The sequence below is a fragment of the Patiria miniata genome, unplaced genomic scaffold (assembly GCF_015706575.1).
Source record: "Patiria miniata isolate m_02_andy unplaced genomic scaffold, ASM1570657v1 HiC_scaffold_3, whole genome shotgun sequence".
NCBI classification, from domain to species: Eukaryota; Metazoa; Echinodermata; class Asteroidea; order Valvatida; family Asterinidae; genus Patiria; species Patiria miniata.
In genome coordinates, this window is record NW_024037069.1 from 3837212 (window position 1) to 3862397 (window position 25186).

The 25186-nt window shown below is 41.0% G+C and overlaps 1 protein-coding gene across 1 annotated transcript in view; it reads right to left on the bottom strand.

The window, feature by feature from the left end:
• The window catches only part of LOC119737345 (low-density lipoprotein receptor-related protein 4-like), a 46003-nt gene extending 23903 nt beyond the window's left edge, over positions 1-22100 (bottom strand). The window contains exons 1-10 of the mRNA XM_038211636.1: positions 21605-22100; positions 18890-19129; positions 14218-14402; positions 13547-14000; positions 6227-6361; positions 4676-4808; positions 3295-3445; positions 2517-2630; positions 1483-1764; positions 1063-1216 (exon numbers count right to left, since the gene is read on the bottom strand). Of these exons, the coding sequence (XP_038067564.1) occupies positions 1063-1216; positions 1483-1764; positions 2517-2630; positions 3295-3445; positions 4676-4808; positions 6227-6361; positions 13547-14000; positions 14218-14402; positions 18890-19129; positions 21605-21702 (1946 nt within the window). The 5' untranslated portion in view covers positions 21703-22100. The remainder of the gene's footprint in view (positions 1-1062; positions 1217-1482; positions 1765-2516; positions 2631-3294; positions 3446-4675; positions 4809-6226; positions 6362-13546; positions 14001-14217; positions 14403-18889; positions 19130-21604) is intronic.
• Between the last annotated feature and the right edge of the window lie 3086 nt (positions 22101-25186).

Below are 25186 nucleotides of genomic sequence, written 5' to 3' on the forward strand. Positions count from 1 at the left end.
ATGGTGAATAAAACGTGTACAAAGTCTATGGGATTTGGGTTAGAACCATAGAGCTAATTGAATATAGCTATACGGTTAGAACAAAAGGCAATAAATGAAGAAACAACAAAATCAGACCAAAAACAAAGCTTTTCCCTTTTTAAGCGGAAAAGCAAAAAGGAAAAGGAAAAAAAAGAAACAAAACAAAACAAAATCAGAACAAAAAGAATAGCAACAAGCATTAAAACAACAACTGTGGCTTTAAATTAAAGGGGACAACTAAATCTTTCATGTGGTATGCCAGTGGGATGGAAAGTAACTAAAATAATTAGTTTTGTTGTAAAAAAAAGAAAACCTGGGTTTTTTTTTGGGGGGGGGTGGGCTAAAATCATGGATTTTTGGCAATCGTTGTTTTAACATGCAAAACGTGAGTGGTTTGTTTTTAGTTTTGCTTTAAATTCAGAGAAAAAAGTTCAAATTCTCTGCCATCAGAATTTTGTGTGATTGATTATTAGTATATTTTGAAAATAGTGAAACTTGTACCAAAGTAATTTATGGTATGTGCACGGCCAGAATGGGAAATGAGATTTCCTGTAACACTCTTGCAATGAAAAGTTTAGTAGTTAAATAGTTAAATGGTATACAAAATGTATATTACTTTTATCAAAACATGTCCAGTACATGAGGAGACTTTTGAATCAAGACCTCCAGAATAGAATGCATGTCTATTTTGTGTAACGAAAGTGCAAAGTTTAAACGGTTGCCATCCCCCCCCCCGAACAAAACAATAAGCTTTCCACTTTGTATTCATTATGTTCAAACAGACTAAGTTACAGTGTACAGATAAACAAGTCTGACTGTTGAAACCAATGCATGAAGTTGTGGGACTCTTTTGTGCGTCTCAAAGTGCCTATAATAAAAATGTAACGAAAGATACCATGGAATTGCCAATCTATAAAACAACGAACAAACGCATTTCTGAGCATGCGCACTGCCACTTCGAAAGTTTAAGTATATTTTAGGTAGACCTGATGTTTTAAGTAAGATGAATAATCTTCGCATTTCGTATAGGGCTCTCTTTACCTCTCGTTTGGGTCGACGGCAATGCCTCCCGGTTGGTCCATATCGTCACGCAGGAGAATCTTTCTGTGTCGGCCATCGTAACTCGCTACGGTGATGTGGTTCAAGAGAGAATCGGTCCAGTACAGGAGCTTAGACAACCAATCAACGGCAATGCCTGTATAGTGTATGGATCAACGTAGTGCTGCGATTATTATTATCATTTTTTGTATCCCCCCCCCCGAGACACAACATCAGCCCGTGTGCAGCTCTACCTCTTTATACTTTAGTTTTTTACACTTTTATTTAACTATTATGTCGAAGAGATTGAGGCATTACTATATTTGGCATGATAAACCAACTGATATTTATTTTCAAATACGATTTTTTTTTTAACACCATGGACAACCACTCTACATGTTAAAGTTCTGATGTATCGCTTACCTCGGACCCGGCCCGTCCCTCCCGCAACGGCCACGGCGTTCTCGTTGCTTCGCAGCCTCACGCTGTACACCGTGCCGTCCTCGCCCAGCGTGCCGTAGAACAGCCTTCCCTCGCGGACGTCCACCGCCAGGGACGCTGCCTCGGGCAGGTGGCGCAGGATGCACTGACCGGGGCTTGCCCCGGGGCTCGCTAGGGGCACGTCCGGGAGGTTGTCCGGGTACATGCAGATGCTGTCTCCGGCAACGACAAATAACTTCGGTGGCGGTATCAGTACATCCGAGTCTATAGGATAATGATGCAAAAGTATTTTTCCGTAAGTCAACATCAACATTGGATCGTTTCTTGTCAACAACAATTTCAAAATCAGTTTATCGTATTTAACTCCATTTCAAACCTTCAAACATTCATAAGAAATACACACAATAAAACCATGAAAACGTAACAAAAAATATGATTATAAACAAAGGCTGTATAGGAATACATGCATGTATAGCAAAGTATTTTTTTCATCTAGCGAAAATAATCCCATCACGTAAATAGGGGAAATGTTTTCACGTGTGGAATAATTCTCGACAAAAGTTGGGCGAGTTAGTGCTTAATGTGTTACAATGTAATGTGTTTAACGTGAGAAACGGTATAAAGGCTCTTTTAAACCCAAATTTGGGTTTTCGTCCTTCTCTGAATTTTGAATTCTTCTTTGTCTACTCTTAATTTCATAGGCCTACATGAGCTTCGTCGCCTCCTGTATCAACGAAATCGATCCCACCGTCTCTAATGATTCCCCTTAATGGTTCTATGAATTTTTTTTTTTAATGAAGTTAAATGACGGAACCAAAGTTCCGTTGACAACTCACGCATGTGTAATGCTTGACTCTAAGTGCGTTTATCCAAATAAATTGAAAAAAAAACCACCCTGATTGCGGCGTTTTCGAGCGTGTCCTGATGGCATTTTCGAAAATTCGGTCGTGTGCATTTTCTTTTGCACGCAGACTCTGATGAGTACAATAGCGCGTGTAAATGAAAATACAACCTACCACGGAGACACGTCCCATCTGGAATAGCATGGTACCCTGGCTGACATAAGCAAGTGTGCCTGTTTCCCCCTCCACCGACGCACAGGTACTCGCACGGATTTATGTCACACCCAGCTGAAAATAGGAAAAACAACTCCACTTTAAGCATGTAAACAATAAATCAACCGAGTTTCTTAAATGTCAGGAAGGCCAATAATTTAGGAAATGGGCTTGGTATAGTCATTGTGACCCACTTATTGCTATACAAAATGGCCGCCATTTGTGTCGCAAAACCTCCATTACTCGCAGTATACAACATGGAAAAAGTCAACATCCTTTTGTAAAATTGTACTCTGTAAAAAAAGGAATTGAATATTTGGTAGCGAGCGTTTTGTATTGGCACTTGTTTAAATGATGGTGATCTACAATGCAAAATTCTCGATTGTATTTATGTTTGTGAAATGTTAACACCGAGGGAGGGATAATTCAACTGTAAGCCTTTATAGCACAATTATATTACGATAGAATTTGACCACGAATTTCAAAGCTGGAAATGTATGTGGCTTGTTTAAGCCTCCCCCAATGTATATCTCTTTATGATTTGTTGAATGAAACACGGGGTACTATACCATTAATTAGGCCACCGGTGCGGTGTGGAAGTTAGACTCTATTATGAAATACGGACTCTTTGGTTGAATTGCGCATGCCTGTTCACATCATTATAACGAAAAGTCATTTGTGAGGGTAACGTATATGCAATACAATCCATTGGGTGAAACAGATAAAGAAATTTACTGACAGGATTCCAAGACGTAGTTGTTGTCGGCGTAAGTGGTAATGCCGAACGGCCTGCGCACTCCGAGATTAAAGCTGAAATAGTGTGAATAGACCCCGGCACTCTTCTGGTAGCAATGGATCTGATTGGTGGAGTCGGTTACAAAGAGATATCCCTAAACAGAGGAAACGAATTTCAGCAGTTGTCAAGATCTCTCACAAAAAATACCCAACTTTCACTGTGCTAATGGCAAGTTAACTCAACATACAGTTTTAGTGTGGTACGGTTCGGGATCGTCAACAGTTACACATGTTAAAAGTGAAAGTTATTTTCCTAAAAATTAATATTCAACAATGTATGTTTTATTCCAACCAAAACAATCCTTCTTTTTCCCCTTTCTACCATTTGGCGTCTGCAACCCTTTGAAAAAAGAAAAAGAAATCTATATAAAAAGCAATATTTTGGGTACATGCAGATTCCACTTTGCGGGCAGACTGGCTCTCGGTTCGTACACTACAGATGATGATTTCCTGATGGCAACTGGCCTACCCTGCGAGAACGAAGTTATTGTAGGGCCGCAAGTAATCCGAAATTTGAAATGTAATAATTCAATAACTAAACGTGGGCCGATGTTTTGGTGCGATGTCTCATGCAAAAGTGAATACCTTTTTGAATAGAAATTTGGAGCAGCAATCTATTTTTTCCCCGCAATGAAACTTGAAATTAAAAAAGGGAATGCAACTTTAATATTTGTTGTTATACCTCTGTCTTGAATACTGAATTTTTATTGGCCTAGTTAAGATTATAAAAAGTCACGGCACACTCCCTGTCCACAGGGAGTGTGCTATGACTTTGTCGTACGGTACGTGCACGGTGTGAAACGTTTGTATCGTTGGTACCCACGCTACTTTCACCATGTTTTCACAAATGAGTGGGATCAGTGAACTAGCAGACGATCATCTGTTTCGAGCACGCGACATGCACGTGAGTTGACGCTTGATTGTTATGATTGTTGTGTTTACTGCTGTTTGTTTTCGTGATTTAACATCAAAATCCAATGAATCCAAGACAAACAATTGTTGACTGCTGTGATGTGGGATATGACGTTTTTAACACCCACGGGGCTCATTCCTTCGGGTGTTCAAAACGTCATATCCCACATCACAGCAATAAACAATTGTTAATAATACCTGGCAAATATTTGGTGTGAAAAGACTAAACATACTAAACACTGGATATGACAGTTTCACACTTTGTTCTGACAAGCATGTAGAACGAATGCACTAAAGGGTGGTAGTGCAACGTGACTCGGTCTACTTGTTCCTGTTCTGTCCTTATAAGAACATGTACTTGATTTCAAAACTACAAAACCCTTTTTTTGTGGGGGTATCTTATGTGCCTTTACCTTGAATATGGTCAGGTCACTAAACACGTAGTGATTGTAGTCAACCCTGATATGCTCTGTCAGCGATTCGCCGTCGACCGACGCAGAGAAAATGGAACTTGTGCCGCTAAAACCGTGCGCTGTCCAGAACAACCTGCTCAAAAAGTTCAGAACAACCTCACAAAAAATCAACAAGCAAAACGTGCGAAGAGTTGCAGGGACATTAAACCGAACAAAAAATCATAAAGTCCAACTGTAATAGATGCAGGGTCTGAAATTGTCCTGCGTGTCTTGCCCCGTGACGCGGGTCAACTGATTTAAATAATGACACGCGCAAACGCTGGCATAGTAGAGAACCATGCAAGCCAATTAGTTTAGATGTATAAGAAGGAAGATGCGTCACGCACGGTGCGTTCCAACTGAAACATTTTCAGAATCTCTTGACTGTCGAAGCAGCTGTCTTGATGTCTGTGTATGATGATATTCAGTCTCTTCTGGAGACCTTTTAGAGGCCGAGCTATACACAGGTCAATGTGAATAAATATCCTCATATACAGGCAAAAATGAATTTACAATGTATATCCTCAGGCAGAAAGAATATCGTCCATTTTCAATAATCCGGTGGCTAGAGCCAATTTTAGGTGAGATTGCACCAAACTGAGTACACTTATTGTATAGGTCCCTGGAAGACATTATCGGTCCTATAACTGCTAATATAACACACGTTGACTGATAGTATAGTAACATTTACTACTTTATTATTGTTACATGATTGGTTAGTGATACACTATCAGTCAACTTTTGTTATATTATCGGTTAGGACCGATAGCAGTTGACCGATAGTGTAGTACATTCTACTACACTATCGGTCAATTTTGTCTTACATTATCGGTTAGTGAAACAGTATCGGTTAATAATCTTACATTATCGGTTAGTGATACCCTATCTAGTTGATTAATTATTACACAGTTGTAACAAGTCGACTCCCTTGTAATAGCTCATCCAATGTTATCTAATTGTAGCTAGTATATGCTGGACTTGTAAATTGACTGTTTCATTTACCTGCTACCGGACTTGTATTGCGGACTGGGCTGCTATTTTTTCCCCAAACGAGATCGTTCAATATAAAAGAGGGCGTTCTCTCTGCGTTATGCATATTCATGTTGTCCAGGGCTTAGAGAATAAGTTATATAATCAGGAATAATGGTGTTGAAATCATCGACGATTGGCAGCTGATTCGTGGACTGGTTGGAAGTAGTCCTGATTTCTAATCAGTTGATCCGAGTTTGAATCTCAGTGAGCGTTTTTCACATCTTCTCATTTTACCTTTTAAATAACTAAAGTGAGGACGGAACATTTCTACAAGACGTAAAGCCTTTCTTGGGTTTGTGTTATGGAGAACAAGGCATTAGATATGCATGTAATGGACCAATCAGAATGGCAAACGGATGTCGTTTGGGGAAAAAAAGATTCGCGACCACGCCTATTTAATTGTGAAAAATGGTCAGAGTGAAAGTATGAACTTGTGAATTTATTTTCTTTTTGTAATAAAAAAATTGGGATATCTATTACCTGTTGTTGGGGTAGTCCACTGTCAGTCCGACCGGGAAGCCGCTGTCAGCACCGATCAACACCTGGCGGTCACGTCCGTCCAGTCCGCTCCGTTCAATCCTCGGCTTGCTGCCCGTGTCTGCCCAAAACAACCACCTGGAGCAGATAAAGGCCCCGATATTATAAAAAAAAATTAACTGCTTCGAGTGATTGACAATAACATTCGCGCTATACGTGTAGTACCTCCACTCTGTATCAAAGGGCGCAGGGTGATATCTAATTTTCAGGTGTCGCCAGACTAATTTTAAGGGAGGGGGGTTTCAACAAAATGGACCTTTTAACTAAATAAGTTCATAATTATGCAAGTATGCACGCATTAATGGACCTGGTGGCAAAAAGCGAAAGCGGTCCATTGAGAATGCACAGGGCTACAAACATTTGGGTCATTTTCTCCCAATTTGTCCAGGATTTGTCGTGTTTTTTTTTATTAGAAAAACCCCTTGAATCGCCATACGCATCACTCTCTGGCCTAAGTGTTTTTTTTTTGGCACACGATAACAAGTGCGCGACTGCACAATGTTGCTCTGGCTGTCTTGCATAAACAGCTGATCGTGACTGTCAATTAAAATAAGGATTTTCCATTACAAGGCAAAATAATAGTGACCTTCATGACGGAACTCTGTCCTCACTATAGTTGTACGCCCTGGAGACTCATTAAACTGACAAAGGCCGAGTGACTTGTTAAGTTCTGGAAGCTGTGCTGCCACCCAAACCTTCGTCCCGTGCGCACTAGGTCGAAGGAAATCAGCAGGGTTCATTTCCGCACGAGTGAAGATAATATTAACTTATTACGGAGAGGCAAATCTCATGTGCCTCCGAAGAAGGTCTCGTTAAGACCGCAACGTCAGGCCAGTTAATTTGGCTGATTTGTGTATTTCCGGTCAATCCAGTCAGTGAGCAGTTTGCAGCAGCTTAATCATTTTCATGAAAACAAAACATTCAGGAAGGGAGTTTTCGTCGATTTGTTATCCAAGGCAGCAGTCAGACAGTCACTGAAGTTGAATCGCCGCAACCCGATATTAACATTTATACAACACCTGAATAAATCCCCGTCATCTGATTGGTGGATCGTTGATCACATGTCATTGAATTATTCGTACCAACGCACGGCGCGCGCGTGGTGCGCAGCGCACAGTGCAATGGAAGTACTATTGCACTGTGATTAGAAGTATCATTGCACTGTCACTGCACAGTTTGCCGAAGGTGGCGCTGTGGTGTTTAAATTGGCAATAAGTTCTGAACTTATTGAACTGTTTAAGTTCTAAACTTATGGACAAATTTTTTATTGAGATAAATTGAATATGATAGTTCTCAACCCGTTGAACAGTTTGCATAGATTAAATATGATAACTCTGAACTTGTCAAACTTGTAAACAATTTTTAACTTGAATAAATTGGCTTTTAAAAGTCATCCAATCAGATGACGAGGATTTATTCAGTCGTTATATAAAACAAATAATGAATGTTTCACGTTCGTGCAATTGAAAGAATAATTTCATTCGGTGACGATGAAATGTTCCATTCCACTCGGCTTCGCCTCGTGGAATGGAACATTTCATCTGTCACCTCATGAAATTATTCTTACCATTGCACTCACAAACATTCATTATTTGTAAAGTAGTTTTCGGTGCAACTAAAAACTTAATCTTATTGTTGACTCCACCGCGCAATCCTTCGCATGCAACAACAGTTTTTATATAACCGACATACAGATCCTTGTCTTTTGATTGGTGGAACTCAGTTCAACTCACATCACGTGATATTCGTTATTGCTCCCATTCACGCCGTGGCTCAAAAGGTACTATCCGCCCATGGGGAATGGGAAATATTATACAACACCTGAATAAATCCCAGTTATCTGATTGGTGGATCGTTGATCACATGTCATTGAATTATTCGTACCAACGCACGGCGCGCGCGTGGCGCGCAGCGCACAGTGCAATGGAAGTTCTATTGCACTGTGAATAGAACTTCCATTGCACGGTGTCGCTGCTGCTGGTGGTGGCGCTGTTTTAAATCGAGATAAATTGAATATGATTGTTCTTAACCTGTCGAACAGTTTGCATTAATATAGATATGATGAACTTTTCGCACTTTTAAACAGTTTTTAACCTGAATAAATTGGCTATAAAAAGTCAACCAATCAGATGACAAGTATTTATTCAGGTGTTATAAAAAACAAATAATGAATGTTTCACGTTCGTGCAATGGAAAGAATAATTTCATTCGGTGACAGATGAAATGTTCCATTCCACTCGGACATTTCATCTGTCACCTCATGAAATTATTCTTACCATTGCACTCACAAACATTTATTATTTGTATACTATTGAACAGTTAGGATCATGACGCGGTATTTGTGTGCAAATGCATGCTGGTGTGCGCGTTCAGCGTTGCGCGTAGCGCGTATTGTTCCAAAGAGCCAGCGCTACAGCGTTGGTTTCAAACATTTTCGTGAAGGGGTGATTTTGAAGAGAGAAATACATTTTTCTCCAGTTTTGTATTGAAATAAAAGTTCAAATATATCAAATGACAAGGATCTATATGTCAGTTATATAAAACAAATATTTAGTGGCTTTAAATTGTGAAATGGGAGGAATATTATCGCTCGGTAAAATCCGGACTTCTCCAGTTCACTCGGCTTCGCCTCGTGAAATGGAAAAGTCCAGATTTTACCTTGCGATAATATTCCTCCCATTCCACGCTGAGCCACTCAATATTTGTATAACATGCGATGGCAGGGAACACATCTGTATTCTGTAGGACGGCAGACTAATCAACGTTAATGAGTTCCATATGCCAATCCTCCAAGCAGGAAAATTGGATTGAAAAAGTTTCCGTCTCAGGGAGAGACAAGCAATGAGTGATGAAGTAGTGGCACACGTTTTTGTTGACTTTTCATGTGCTCCTCAAGGGAATCACCTGATTGGCCATACTGTGTACTGCACCTGTGTCTTGGTCTAGGTCATCCATCGGCACCGACCGAATTTTATGGCCAATATGTATATAAGCCAGAGCTTAATTTCAACCTCAAGCAAATGTTAGACATGGGATTAACAGTGTAGTCCTTTGAAAATTGGATGAATAAAACCGAACACACACACTCGACAGGTCGCTTGTGCTTTCCAGGATGTCGAACGTTACTTCAACAGACAAAATTGGGTCCGTAGCATCTGTCTTTGACAGTTACAGCGAAAAGCAGTTGTTGGCAGCTCTGATCAGTCTTGTCTCATTCGCCGGTGTGCTGGGTAACAGCTCTGTCTTGCTGGCCGTGGTTCTCTCCCGTAAACCTCGCACAACCACCAACGCTTTTGTGGTCAACTTGGCCGTAACCGACCTCATCGCTTGTCTGAGTTTGCCCATCATGGTCTTGGCAGTGCTGAGCGAAAACAGAGAGAAGCTGCTCGTTTCAGAGAGTCTTTGCGCTTTGCAGGGATTTGTAGGTGTCGTCAGTATCGGGAGCAGCTTTAATAACATTGCGTCAATCGCCGTCTACCGCGCCTTGATCATTCGTGGGAAGAACCGGGGAAAGCAAATCTGCTCGTATAACCGCTACGGTCTACCACTTATGATCGGTGCAACCTGGCTAATCCCCCTGGTAGTTGGACTCTTGCCCATTGTATCGGAGTTCGGCTCGTACGAGTACGATGATAAACTTAGCACCTGCGCCTTCAATCCGACGGCCGAGGGCTCTGGTACATTCACCACAATCATGATTGCCCTCTACTTCCCTATGCAACTCCTTCTTACTTTCGGGAGCTATGCAGTTATCTTTTATACTGTGAGGAAGTCTGCCAGAAGAGTTCATCTTCCTGGGCAGCCCGGTGTTGCCGTTGTTGGTGGAATCATGAGGCTGCCTCCACGACCAGGAGCACCCAGGCGGCGACATTCATCAGCCCACAGAGATGCTCCAGCAACCAACCAGTTGCAGGTGCCTGCTCCGGATCACTTGCAGTGGGCAGCACGTAGACGCGGGGCATCAGCCCGAGCCAGGCATCAGCTTCGTCGTAACACTAACATTAACCTTACTCTGTTTCTTGTTGTCTTTTTCTACATAGCGTGTTGTTTTCCTTTCTCGATATTGATGGCGCTTCTCAAAGACAAATCCCAGAAAGTTGTTCCGTTTTTGGCTGTGCTTGTTTGTAGCAACAGCTGTATAAACCCCGTGATTTACGCGGCCCGGCACCCGGATTTCAAGACAGTCATCCGCTGCATCATGCTGTGCAGACCCTCAGGGATACCCATGAAATCGTCTTTTCTCAGGAGCATACTCGGCGTGCAAGGACTATGAGATCTACGATTCGTCAATGCGCACAAGACTTAACTTTCGATTCATGTTTAACTCAGATGGACACTTGAACATTCTGTTTTCAATTTCAATACTCAGTAAACTATCATTTCTATTGGAATTAGAATATATAGAGGTATAACTAAATGATGAGATACATGAACATGCTGTTTTGCTTTCAAACATTCACTTAATTTGACTATCAGTGTCAAGTACAATGGTTAACGTCCTTTAAAAATAAAGGACGGACTCTTGTGATTTTGTTTTAAAGGGTCCATGGAGTGAACTTTTCTTAGGAACATATTTTGTGCAACTTTCTACTTCTCTTAAATGTACAAACAATATTTGAAATCCCTTCTTTGGTTCATTTTATTGAAAGGTGCACTTCTTCAATCACTTACATTGTCCATGCTTTTCCGAACAACTGAGGGCGTTGTTGATGATGTCATTTCAGGAAGACACTGTTCAGTTTTAAGAATTTTCTGTTCAAATTTAAACCCAAAACTTTGCTTATTGAAAACATTTGTGAGAAAGGGTTGCTCATTGGCTACTTATAAGCATGTACTGACACAACAGCGAATCACCAAATAAAATACAATCTACGACTGTCCAGCAAAATATTCAACATTCTTGCAATGATATTGAATTGAAATGGCTGTACCGTTCAGGTTTCTGCCTGAAATGACTTCACCCTTCTACTCACGAATATGGAAATTGTCATTAGCATAAACACCAAACAGGCACCAAAATACCATTGCAAGTTGCAAAACGAAAATTGAAACTAGAGTTACATGTATATGGTACACAAAGGTGCATTGCCTTTAAAGGGGGCTGTGCCATTAGGGAGACAGTTATGTGTCTCCCTAATGACCGGTGTCTCCCTCTTTTCAAAAAAATTACGATAACGTGTCTCCCTTATGGTCATTTAGTAATATAACAGGTTCTTATAGCGCTTTACATTATTATTACCCCTGATCTTTGGTTAAATTAAACATTCCAAATACCATCTCAGCTCCCTGGGGAGTATACAGCTCGATGCTGCCTGTTAGGCGCAAGGAAGCTAATTCAATCACAATAACCATCTCTGCCCTCACAGATACCCATTACTCCTGGGTGCATGGGTGTGGAACGTACCAATTTATTTTGTTACCGGGTAAACGTGATTTGATGATGTCGTCAATGCATTATGTGATGTAGTCAATACATTATGTGATGTCGTCAATCCATCATGTGATGTCGTCAATGCATTATGTGATGTGGTCAATCCATGATGTGATGTTATCAATCCATTGTGTGATGTAGTCAATCCATTATGTGACGTAGTCGTTATGTGATGTAGTCAGTCCATTATGTGATGTTGTCAATCCGTTATGTGATGTAGTCAATCTATTTTGTGATGTAGTCAATCGATAATGTGAAGTTGTCAATCCATTATGTGATGTCGTCAACTCATTATGTGATGTCAATCTATTATGTGTTGTTGTCAGTCTATTATGTGATGTAGTCAATCCATTATGTGATGTCGTCAATCGATTATGCGAAGTCGTCAATCCATTATGTGATGTCATCAATCCATTGATGTGATGTCGTCAATCCATTATGTGATGTAGTCAATCTATTATGTGATGTAGTCAATCCATTATGTGATGTAGTCAATCCATTATGTGATGCAGTCAATCGATTATGTGATATCGTCAATTCATTATGTGATGTAGTCACTCCGTTATGTGATGTAGTCAATCTATTATGTGATGTCGTCAATCCATTATGTGATGTAGTCAATCCATTATGTGATGTAGTCAATCTATTATGTGATGTCGTCAATCTATTATATGATGTTGTCAATCCATTATGTGATGTAGTCACTCCGTTATGTGATGTCGTCAATCTATTTTGTGATGTAGTTAATCCATTATGTGATGTAGTCACTCCGTTATGTGATGTCGTCAATCTATTTTGTGATGTAGTTAATCCATTATGTGATGTCGTCAATCTATTATGTGATGTCCATTCCTTGTGTGATGTCGTCAATATTTTATGTGATGTAGTCATCCATTATGTGATGTAGTCAATCTATTATGTGATGTTCCTTACTGTGGTAACATTTTTTTTTCGTGCACAGGATGGAAAATGACTATTTTACATAATTATTGGCATTTTCTCAGCAACCCAGAGTGCTATTTTCATGATTTTGTCAGTATTTAAAAGAAAAAAACTCTAAGCTTTAATCTGATACCAAGACATAAAAATCCACCGATCCTTTTTCTTTTAAAGGTAAATGTTTTAGGGTTGCATTTTTGGGGGTCACCTTGTATACATGTGAAGAGTTCGGCTGTATTTTGTTAAATGTATAGTGTTCTATTACGTCGTGTCAGCATTATGATGATATTTGTTATCAAATGTGTCTATGAAATGTGGTATAGAGTTGAATCGTAACAGCACCTTAGGTATTGCAGTATAGCTTCGATTCACCATATTACCTACAGGGCAATGATCTGGACCCCATTATTACAGAAAATATTAAAAAATATGTAGCAATTATCAAAAAAATGCAGAGCAAATGAGATATGTTATAATTATTTGGTGAAAGTTTCATGTATATCCATTGTACATTTTGAAGAAAAGCGCTAGCAAAGAGCACATGCTAAAAACACTCTGACCACAGTTTCATGGTTCAACAAATGTATTGAATCGCGTACTGATGTGAAGCTATGTATAGTAACAAATAAAAACCTAGTCATGGTGACTGACTCACTTGAAGTTATTGACACATTTAAAAAAGGCAAAACCAAATTACCGTGTGCAGACTGAAAAATGAGCAACTTCAATGAAAATGGCATAACTCCTTACCACAACCACTAATTTGAAAAATTCAAAATAACTGTGGAAGACAATGTTTGCCTTCACTAAATTTGTGAGCGGGGGGGGGGGGGGGGGGGGGAGGGGCAGGCCTTGAAGGGGGGGGGGCCTTAGTCACTCAGTTGACGACTTACCCTCGGATGGGGTACACGGCGATACCGCTGGGGCTCTCCAGTCCATCTTCTACCACAGTCCTGACTCTAGACCCGTCATAGTTGCTCATCATTATCCAGTTGTAGGCTGCGTCCGTCCAATAGACGGTCCTTGCCAACCAGTCCACGGCGATGCCGCCCACGGCGGACGAGGTGCCGCGGTGGAGGGGCTCTGCGACCAGCTGGTCCCCGCTCAGCTCACCGTGCCAGACAAGCTTGAGCCGCGGGTCGCTCCAGAAGAAATCCCGGTTGTGGTAGTCCACGGCCAGCGCGGTCCAGTTGGCCGGCCGGTACGTGAGCATGGTGTTGGTCAGGATGCTACCGGAGCTGAGGTAGTCCAAGGGGTCGGCGGGGAGGCTCTGGAGTTTGGCCGTCCCGTCTTCTTGATTCTGTTCTAGCCAGGCAATGATTGGTGCATCAGGGGGGTCTATACGAACTGACGATGAACAAAATACGAAAGCGGAAAGATTTGATATTTGAAATTTGACCACTTCATGTACACTTCTACAAACTGCCCACTGTACTTCCGTATACCCCCTTCAGCAAAATCAAAACATCTAGCCATAGAGACATATCTCGAGTCGACATCTACAGATATTTCCCTTAGAAAAATATGACGAAAAGGTTTGAAAAAAGAAGAAAGACTTCTATACCTGATTCGTAAAATGCGCTGAATCCTGCCCCGGTTAGGCTCCCGTCCGTGATGAATCGTAATCGCATCACGTTGCCCGTGGATAACACCGGGGGTGGCAGGGATTGGTCCTGCTGCCCGCAGTATCGGGGCGACAGAGTGGAATGCCCGCTGTCATCGTCCGGAATGATCTCCACATAATCGGCTCTGTAAAAGATCAGTCAATGGGCTTACACTCAATAATTTCCCCCTTAAAGTTATCACCCAAAGATATGGCCAGGAGCCATTAACTACACCCCTCTCTCTCAATAGACATCGGCATTTGCCCGTGGTCTCCTCCTGAAATTATACACAGTTGGGATCCGCTCCGCTCCCACCACAACCCGTCTTTCCAATGCAGCCGCTTTCGGTTCAGTTCGTCGGTTGTACCGCGAACCGACGTATCGCATTTTTTTTGTGTTTCGAGAAAAGCCGATTTAAAGATGGTCATTATTTTGTAGGCTCATTCCATGTACTCCCTGTGTAAGAATTCAAAATGTTTCGTTTTTGCTAGTAAATTATAGTTTGAACTTTATCGTATGCAATATGCAATCCGTGTGCATCTGAGTTGCTTAGTTTTTGAGAAATTCAGTTCCAAAGTTATTCGTCACTTCGTGAAACAGATTGTTATCATGTTTATCGTATGCCATACAACGCGCGTAATAGTGGCCGTGTGCCAGATACGGAGATACGGAGATACGTCGGTTCGTGAAACGCTGAATTCCAATTTTTCATGTCGACGCTCCCTTGTGACGTCATAGCACTACGGGAATTAGCGTGTAAAGCCGCGTATCGGGATACGCCACTTCGTGGTGCAGCATTTTTCATTTTTTTAGAGGTACGCCGCACAGTCTAATTAGCGTTCTAATTAGACTGAGAATGAACACTTTGATGAAACAATAACGTTAATGACAAAAACTCAATTTGGCCAAAAATCGAGATACGCCGGTTCGTGGTGCGACCGATGAGTTGTGTCACACCTTGACCATTCTCGGATGTATCACTGTATCCCCTATCATTTTTTTTCTCAAAAGATATGTGCACAAACACAAAAGAATACAAACGAAACAACCGAATATAAGTACAAGTGACGGGAGGCATCTTCAGCGTGTGTCAATAAAAACGCAGGAACAAAAATATTAAGAATATAAACCACCCCTATTCATCATAATGTTAACCCTCTTTTCAAAGTACCTTTCCTTCTCTTCACTATGCTTTTTATCCCATCTCATTTGGACAATCCTGTCCAGAGATAGAGTACGTTGAAGAAGGATTATAAATTCCAAGATTTGTGAAATCACACATACCTAATGAAAGGTTTGAATTCAGTACAGGTGAAAAGTATTGGCGGATCACAAAGAAGGACATGTGTGGCAGGATTAGGCTTACATAATCCTTTAGTCCACAATCAATGTTATTTGATATGTCGGAGGCTTTGAAACAATGATAGTCCAGTTATTAAATTTAAGTGATACTTATCATCAGTTGTTTCAAAGAAAGTTTTGTTCTGGTTTAATTGTCTTCAATGCATACCTGCATTGTGCATAACTGGTCGTTGTGTTAAGGTCATTGAATCAGACCAACCCGCTTCAGAAGGGCTTCACAAAACTTGTCATAATTTTTGAACCAAAAGTCCAAATTCCACCAAACAAAAATCTTGTCAAAGATGAAATTATGGACAATCAAATCCTTATCAAATTAGGCACACCAGTAGCATAATATTCTCAGAAAAAAAATCGCTTTGAATCCTGCGTTTTTATTGACACACGCTGCGCATACAGTCAACAAATCGATCCTCTTTCCCTGCCTTGCCTTTTAAACAGGCTAGACACCAACAGTCAGGTCATATTTCAAGCAAGCACAGTGACTAGTCAAATTCAATCAACAGGCAAAAACAGAAAAGTGGTAAGCACAGCTGGCTTATCAATCATCTACAGTCAAAGCATAGCTGTGTAATACATAAACAGTCTCATACGGCCAGTCAATCCTGCTTATATGCTGGGAGCGGTCTTGAAACAGTCGCTTGATTGATTTAGACTGAAACGACAACTAGGCACAGAATGCATGTTTGCATATAGGAGGGTTTTAAATAACCGTTTTGGAATAATCTCATTTGGCCTTATCCTTTGGCATTTCCCTAAATCCAAGGACAAGATGAGCAACCACACCTAGTTTCTTTGTACCAAGCCTTTGTATTTCATGGAGGTCTTTCTTTTCAAATGCATGTTCATCACATTTGTAGATTTCACAACAAAATTCAACAAAGTTGAAAACGATCCTCTGTGTAATATATATAATCTCATTTGAAATTTCTAAGCAGGACATCACAAACCAGGCATGTACATGTACATGCAAAAACAGAAAACAGCATTATTATTACAAAGTTCACTATAAAGCCCATGTAAAGATCATGCGAACTAATTAAAGCTGTAACTTAGACCTCTTCTGCGATCGCCCATGAAGACATTATTCAATAATGCATGTAAATGTACCAGTGGAAGTGAATTATTTGGTTCCAAATTACAAACAAAAAATAACAGAAAACAAGGCCATGAGGTCAGAAAACCTGATTGACCGTAAGTTTCTTTTAACAGTACGTTTCTTCTACAGACTTCTGTTTAAAGAAAAAAATGTGACAAACTAAAAAATGCGTTGTGACGAGCTCTTGGGCTCGTCACAGCACATAACCTCCGCCAAGGAGCTTATGCTTTCATCGGATTTGGTTTGTTTGTTTCTTTGTTTGGTTGGTTGGTTGGTTTATTGGATTGTCTGATAACAAGATAACTCAAAAAGTTATAGATGGATTTGCATGACATTTGTTTCAGGAGTGGTAGAAGTACAAATCGATTAGATTTTTGAAGTGATCTGGCTCCGGGTCTGGATGCCGGATAAGTTAAGGATTCTTTCTTATTTATGTGAGTATTTCATGTGGGTGTACTGGCAAGCATGTCAATAGATGGCGCCCTTCAACACTCTTGGTCGTTTCCCATCCGGGTAGTTCTCTCGCTCCACCGAAGGGTCCCACATTGGCACAATATGACGGGCAACTCAGCCTTGGCGGCGGTTTGCGCTCTATGTGAGTGCATTCTAGTGTTCTAATAGATTGATACCAACTTATCTTTAATTATGAAGTTGAATACAGACACTATCTGCAGGGTGATTTCAACCTGCGACCAAACACTGTACCAGCGCTTTACTAACTTAGATTGATCAAATTATTGTCTCGTGGCCCGGATTATCCAATAGGCACAGTAGGAACTGCCTAGGGCCCACGAAACATTCGGCGACCTACGAAAATACCACATCCCCACTGGAATGTGAATCCTGTGGAGACATCTCTTTGTCCAGTGTGCCATCAAACACCCACACACCCAGCTAGACACGACTGTTGCTGGTACAAATCGAGGATTTTCTATTGCGCCTCTTCCTTTTTTCCAAAACGTTTTAGGGTCTGTCTCAGATGTTTCGATGATTTTACCAACTGACGCTTAGTGTACAGCATGTAGGCATACATGTATAGGCCTTTTACGTATAAATTTAAAGGGGCACTAAGTCCTGAAATTCCCAAAAAAATTATGTTTTGGATTGTTTACCTAGCCTATTACAAACATCTGGTTGAAAGGAAACCAACCTAATGTCTTACCGTTCCCGAGAAAGGACGAAAAAAAACCCATAGGCCTTTTACGTATAAATTTAAAGGGGCACTAGGTCCTGAAATTCCCAAAAAATGTATGTTTTGTATTGTTTACCTAGCCTATTACAAACATCTGGTTGAAAGGAAACCAACCTAATGTCTTACCGTTCCCGAGAAAGGACGAAAAAAAAAACCCACACAAAAAAACCCGCTTGTTTACATCGGACACGACGGAGTACAAATACGTTTTTTTCGTGTCGTTTGCAGTGTACGATATACACGTTGTGTGTCTCGGGAACAGCGGTGACCAATCACCGTCAATGCAAAGAAAAGTGGACCCCGAAATTCGTTCTCGCACGCATAATACAGGAATAACACACAAAACGCCCAGTTTTAAAGGATAGTTGTGTGGATGTTTATATCCTACTTTAAATGTTATTTCCGATTAACATCATCTCGTTCAAAGCGCGTTTTGTAGCCCAATTGGGCTGTTCAAGGACCCAGTGTCCCTTCGTGTAAAGTATGTCGTTCTAAAGCACGGTGGCAATTTGGGCGTCGATCGGAAATTTGTAGCCTACATGTGATTCTATAGCTCAGGATGGCTTATTCAGTGACTCCAAACTCGAAAATGATGCTTAAAATGGTGATCTTTTGGATACAGTGGTCAGAAATTGCCCCGAGATCTCACCACAGAGCGTCTAGCATCCTTTTTTTTTTTTTTTTCGAGTTGCCGGCCCGCAAGAGGGCCCCGAAACCCAAGCTGTTAGGCTTTGTACTCACATTGGTTCTATCAAGATACACATGTTTGTACCACCCCCACTTTTGAGAATGCCCTTAATTGGTGCCAACAGGCTTTAGCGCTAGGACCTATACCAGTTTTCCCTGGCTTGATTTGTGCAGCGCTTTGTACTTCAATAGCATGAATTTGATGCCCAGGCGGGAAGGGCTTCATACGGAACACTCAACACATGGTGCCTAGAACCTACGAAAAAATTAACCCGGGCCTAAATAATTGTCTCACCGGCACACGCTGCTGGTCATGGCCTGCAGGTCCAAAGCCGAGAAGTGGAGTTTGACGCGGTGGCTCCTGGGCGCTACGACGGTCCACTCGCAGCGAAGATTGTCCGGGTATCGCACGGGGAAGCCGGGCAGGATGGGAGAGGAGATGACCCCCGACCCGGCACGGAAAACTCCGCCGCATTCCGCTGATGGGGTCGAGGTGCCGTTACCCTGGGAGGCCACTTGCTCAGGAGCAATTAATCTGCGGAGAAAAAAAATATGTCAGTGACAGATGATATTGTTTGGATATACATGGATCTACGCATACTAGCGCACGGACAGCCTACACGTGCGTACATATAATGATGTACGTACGTCGCGTCAACCCGGATTAGCGGCTGCAACAAAGTGGCGAGTGCGCGTCAGGATGCTGCGTTATTTTTACTTGCCGCAGCCGCCGTTAATTCCCTCATGCAGCCAACAGTTTGACAGTCTTTAGTCAAGGCTAAAAAAACCCGAGGGTTTTCAAAGGGGTTTCCCGTACTTAAAGGGACACTCCGTCCTGGAAAGGGCCTTATATGCATACAAAACGCGTTTTCACGGAAAGTGATATTTTATAGTTGGAAAGGGTATTTTTTTCTCATCTTTTCTCATCAAAACAGTGAGACATTTGGTTAATTTCCTTTCAACCAGACAGTTGGGATAGGATAAGTGGAGTTTCATGGCCGAGCGGTTGAGACCACCGGACTCAGCTCACGTGGTGTTTCTGATCAGCAGACCCGTCCTGGTCTTGACGCTTGTGTGCAAGACATTTAACCATTATTGCTTCGTTCTTCGGATGTGTGTTGTGTAATACATGTCAAAGAACCCAGCAACACTGATCGCTATGGAGCTTCTGGCAGTGGCTGCAATATGCGCCGCAGCACCGAGTAAATCCTTATAAGGTGCTACATAAAATGGGTCTCATAATTCCAATACTTCATTTACCTGTCTTTAAAATAAATTCATGTAGCGCCTTGAGTACCTAATTGTTAGTAGATACGCATACGCTATATAAGACTCCAGTATTATTATTTATTATCATTTTTAAAAGTAAACAATATATATATAAAAAAAAAAATCTTCGGTGATTTTAGGTCGCTGTATATCCCTTTAAAGTGTTTATAGTAGGATATGCCAAGAGGAAATGAACCATACTGCCGAGTCCTGCTCAATAGATATTAATATTGTGTACATATATGTACATGATGAATTTACTTTCAATAGCTATCATGTATACAGGGTGAGTAAAAAAAAAAATGTCAGGACCATATTTTGAATGAAGTTCTGCATGCCACTGTCACATGAAAATCCGACTCCTATGAAAATCAAACCCCTATTTCCTTATTATTGGTTGATCTCTCGCACGTGACAGGTCACTCTCCCGAAACGATCCTAAAAATAGTATAGTATCGTACTCACGCGTGCGCAGTACTACAAATGAGTCCAAATTACATGGAGTCGGATATTCACGCTACTTTCAAAATCTCCGATATGAAAGCCCAATAAATAAGCTTTCATTTAGTATCAGAATCATTCACAATACTCAAGTACTTTTCAAGTTACGGAATTTTGAACACAAAAACACCGTTTTAAATTTCTATCCACGGGTCATAAGTGTTCTTTCAGCAAAACAAAAACAATTCACATAGGGATGTAGGGGCAGGCTATGTGAATAATTTTCGGCTTACATGCAAGAATACCTTTTGATCCATGGACAGATCTTTGAAATTGTGTTTGTGTTCAAAATTCCGTAACTGAAAAAGTACATGAGTGATTTGAATGATTCTTGTACTAAAAGAAAGCTTTTTAATTGGGATTTTATGTCCTAGATTTTGAAAGTGCTACATGTAGAACTTCATTAAGTGATTGGTCCTGGTCAGTTGGGTTTCCTTTTTTTTTTCTTTTTACTCATCCTTTACATGTAAAGGACAATTTGACACACACAGGGCACTGTGCTCAAGTGGTATGATGAAGCATGTGGTCGAGATGTTTGTTGAGCAAGTAATTGAAACTGCCTTCGACGTACGGTTTCAGAATGAGGTTTGAGGCCGGATGCCCTTAAAACACCATGGATGTTCAAAATGCATCATGGTTTCTTTTATAATTCTTGAGTATCGTTAATAAAAACGCACGCTGATCGGTCAGCTTTGTACTGCACTTCTACTCGGCCACAAATCCTGACAAAATAAGATTGTTTTCTGCAGTTCTTCTATGGTTCTGCTGTTATCAGTGGCGGATCCAACATTTCATGCATTTGCGGAAGGGGCCGGCAGGGGGAGCCCTGGGGATGGAGGAGGCGAAACCCGATACAGGAGTGGGCATATATATGCTTTGCTCATTTGGGTGAAAATGTCTTAAGTGATTAAATAACCAGTTGGCAACAGAAGAAACTGGGAAGGAAAAAACAAGACTCCTCCTAAAATATTTTTTTTAATGGGACACACAAAATGATCGGGGAGGGGGCCAGGCGCCGTCTGTTACTGCCGTTATAGGCCTAAGGGTCCGTTTATCAATGAGACAATTGCTTATTATATAGCCTGTAGTTTCCCTAAAATTCAGGGACCAGTGTAATATGTGCAAAGTGTTGGTATAATGCCCCCCCCCCAAAAAAAAAAAAAAAAAAAAAAAAAAAATCATGGTCACTACAGTTGGCATATCGTCACGCAACGTCCCGGGTACATGTGCATATACTTACAGAAGACTCCAGGCAAACCACACAAATGCTCGGCAAAGAAGTCCCGATAATTCCTGTGTAAACATGACGCTTGCTGTGGAGCATTGTAGTATCCGCATTCTGGTGAGTGCTGTTCCAAGAACTCTGCAGAAGGATGACGTATGCAGGCCCCCTACGTACCAGCCGCTGTTCAACTTAAAACTTACTCACGGACAAAGACGTCTCAACTTGACTTTTGCCCCCTTGCGTGCTCCACATACTCTCATGCACGAACGTCAGTCAACCAACATTGATACAATACACCGTAACTGATTCGAAAGATATACTGAACGATTTACTCCAATCACATCGGATCCAGGTGAAAACTTTAAAGCAGGATAAGAGATAGAAATACATGTGTGTATGCGGATAAACGTCAAAACAAACTACTGTGTACGTCTAGCTACATGTACACGGCTCACGCATCACGCCGTCTTATTTGTGTGGCCTTGCACTTTGTTTTCTGACGATGACATGCGCAGTTGAGAAACCATAGACTTGTCAGTCAGTCCCCGTACGGATATATGGACAGCTTTGGTTTTCACCATTTGAAGTTGTGTATGTCGTATACATGTATACGTAAGGTCAGGATAATCAGTTGTGCACAGAGTTGCAGACCCGACCACAGGCTACGCGTATTCACTCGAAAAGCTTTGTTTTTCGTCATAAAGTATGTGCATGCACACTAGAATATGAATTTCACTTTTAAAATCGTTTAATTGTGATGAAATAATTGAAAATATTGAATGGAATTTAACTGATTGAAAGCTTGGGATCTCCTATTTGTGTTTTTCCCCGTTCTGCAGTCCGAAGAAATTGATATGTGAGAAAAATAGTTGTGGTTTAAAATTTGACTCAAAACTTGCAGTTGTTTCATTTGGACAAAATAATGCTGAGCTTGACGAGTCTAGAGACTTGACTAACTTGATTTCGGACGGATGCACCATGGCCGATGCACCCATGGAGCTCAGCTATAGGCTAATATTGAAAGGGCCATCATATAGCTCACCAGTGTCACTATAGCATCTATTATTTGAGATTGGGGAAATCTTTCTTTGGAACAGTGTATGTTCTCTAGGCTCTTTTTTCTTTCGAAAGATCTTTATAAGTATTTTTTTTCACTCAATGGTATAATTGTAATAACAATTAGAACATTAATAAAACATGTCATTTTTTTTAATGTACATGTATAAGTCACTAGACATCCAATGTCATTCAGGATCGATTATGGTGCATATCTCCCGATGTTCGGCATGTTAAAACATTGAAATTGTTTCATTTTCCTGGAGAAAGAATGTAGTGTTTAGTGACAGATTCCTTCAAATCTACTATTTTATTCTTTCCATAGCAATTTAATATATGCCATTTGAATCTATTGTGATACCGAGGTACGATTGAAGTAGCAATTGCCCTTGGATGCCCCACGGGGGTCATGTGAATGTACCGATGACGACAAAGTAAATATAATTGTTGAAATTTACTGGAAGTAATTTATGCTTAACTTTAAACATAAATGTACCCAAGTTTAATTCATACAGCTCACTGAATTTCCGTATTTGTAATTCTGCAAATAAGGGAGCTGTATGTTCCGAGAACAATGGTGTTGTCATGATTCTTCTGACAGCTTTCTTCTGTAATAAGAACAGTTAATTACATTGTGGCAGGGGCGGCGGAACCCCCGGCACTTGCCCCCCCCCCCCCTCCCCAGATTTACCCAAGTGCTCCTCTTGCGGGCATAAATGTGCCCCCCCCCCCTCGAGCACGGATGTGCCCCCTCGTTTTGAAGAGCGCTCCCTATTTTGGAAGATGGTACCAGACTACCGCCTCCCCCCTCACTATTTGATTTTACGGAGACCAAGTGTCCGGTAAAAAACACAAGTGTCGACATTTCAGCAGTGATGTGGCCTCCCTCCCCCATAAAAAAAATGCTGGATACGTATCCTGCTGCACCGACGGAACTTGAAGACGCCTTTTACGGAGAAAGTACGTGCCCCTTTTTGGTGATGCCCCTAGCCCCTCTGTTTACATGTGCGCTTTCCTATGAGAGGGAGCCGGGACGTATGCGTCCCAACTGGGTCTGATTATGGGCACAAGTAAATATTTATGCGTGACTTCATTAGGTCTTAGGACTGAACCTTCCTTCATCGACAATTGGCTATTTTATGGTGGCCCTGCAGGGACATTATGCGGTCGTGAATATTTTTTGCGACGTTGTGAATTTATTCACGACCTGCCCAGTCGTGAATAATTTTGCGACGTCGTGAATATGTTTGCGACGTTGGGAATAATTATGTTTGCGACATCATTTTTCTTTTACAACGTCTTGAAAATGCACAACTGTAGTAACGAATTTTGTTGTAGCGAATTTTTTTTCAGTAGCTTGGAGGGTATTTAACTAAACGGGAAATACAGGGCGAACACATGTACCAAGGTACGTTGCAAATATCCGCTGTCCCATGATGCACACTTTTAACCCTTTAAATTACTGGGAAAATGTTTACGACAAAAAAATCACGACTAGTCGAGAATTAAATTTTTCCGGACTATAGTCGTGAATTTATTCAGGACTGGTCGCGAAGTTATTCGCGACTAGTCGTGAAAAAGTTTACTGCGTCGCAAAAATATTCACGACGTCGCAAAAGTATTCACTGCGTCTCGAAAATGTTCACGACTAGTCGTGAAAAAAAACATGCACGTCGTCCCAAAAAACATTCCTGACGATCGGTTATGTCCCTTTAGGGCCACCATACTATTCATTGTATAGTCACCAATGCTGAGCATGTGGCCTTGACCTGATAGTCCATGCAATTGTGGTATGGAACGCCATACGTACCAATTTATGATGTTACCGGATAAAAGTTATTTGATGATGTCGTCATAATTCATCCATTCCGTGGCCAATTTGTTGTGATGTTGTCAAATATTATGTGGTGTCGTCAATCCATAATGGATTGACAACATCACATGATGGGCTATAGGTTGTTGACGTATATGGATTGACAACCTATAATGGATCGATTAAATCACATTGGATTGATTACAACACATATAATGGATTGAAAACATCACATGAAGGATTGACAACATCACATTATGGATTGACTGCAGCACATAATATGAATTAACAACACCACGTGATGGATTGACATCATAAGATATAGATTGACAACATCACTAGTATGGATTGACGACTTATACATGTAATGGATTGACATCATCACATAATGACAACATCACATCAGTGACATTACATGATAGATTGACTACTTCACATATCGGATTGGCAACACATAATGGATTATTGACTACAAAACACTGACGACATTACATAGTAGATTGAAAAAATCACATAATGCTATCTCAATATGGATTGACGACTTCGACACATAATGGATTGACGACACCACACATAGCCAATATAGGCTTGTGTGAGAACACACATGTAATAAATTGACAACATCACATAATAGATTGACTACACTTGGTACGTTTGGCGTTCCATAGTATACTTGCACATGTACTTGCACATGTGCAAGTGCACGCACGCCCTACGTGTTCACAGTA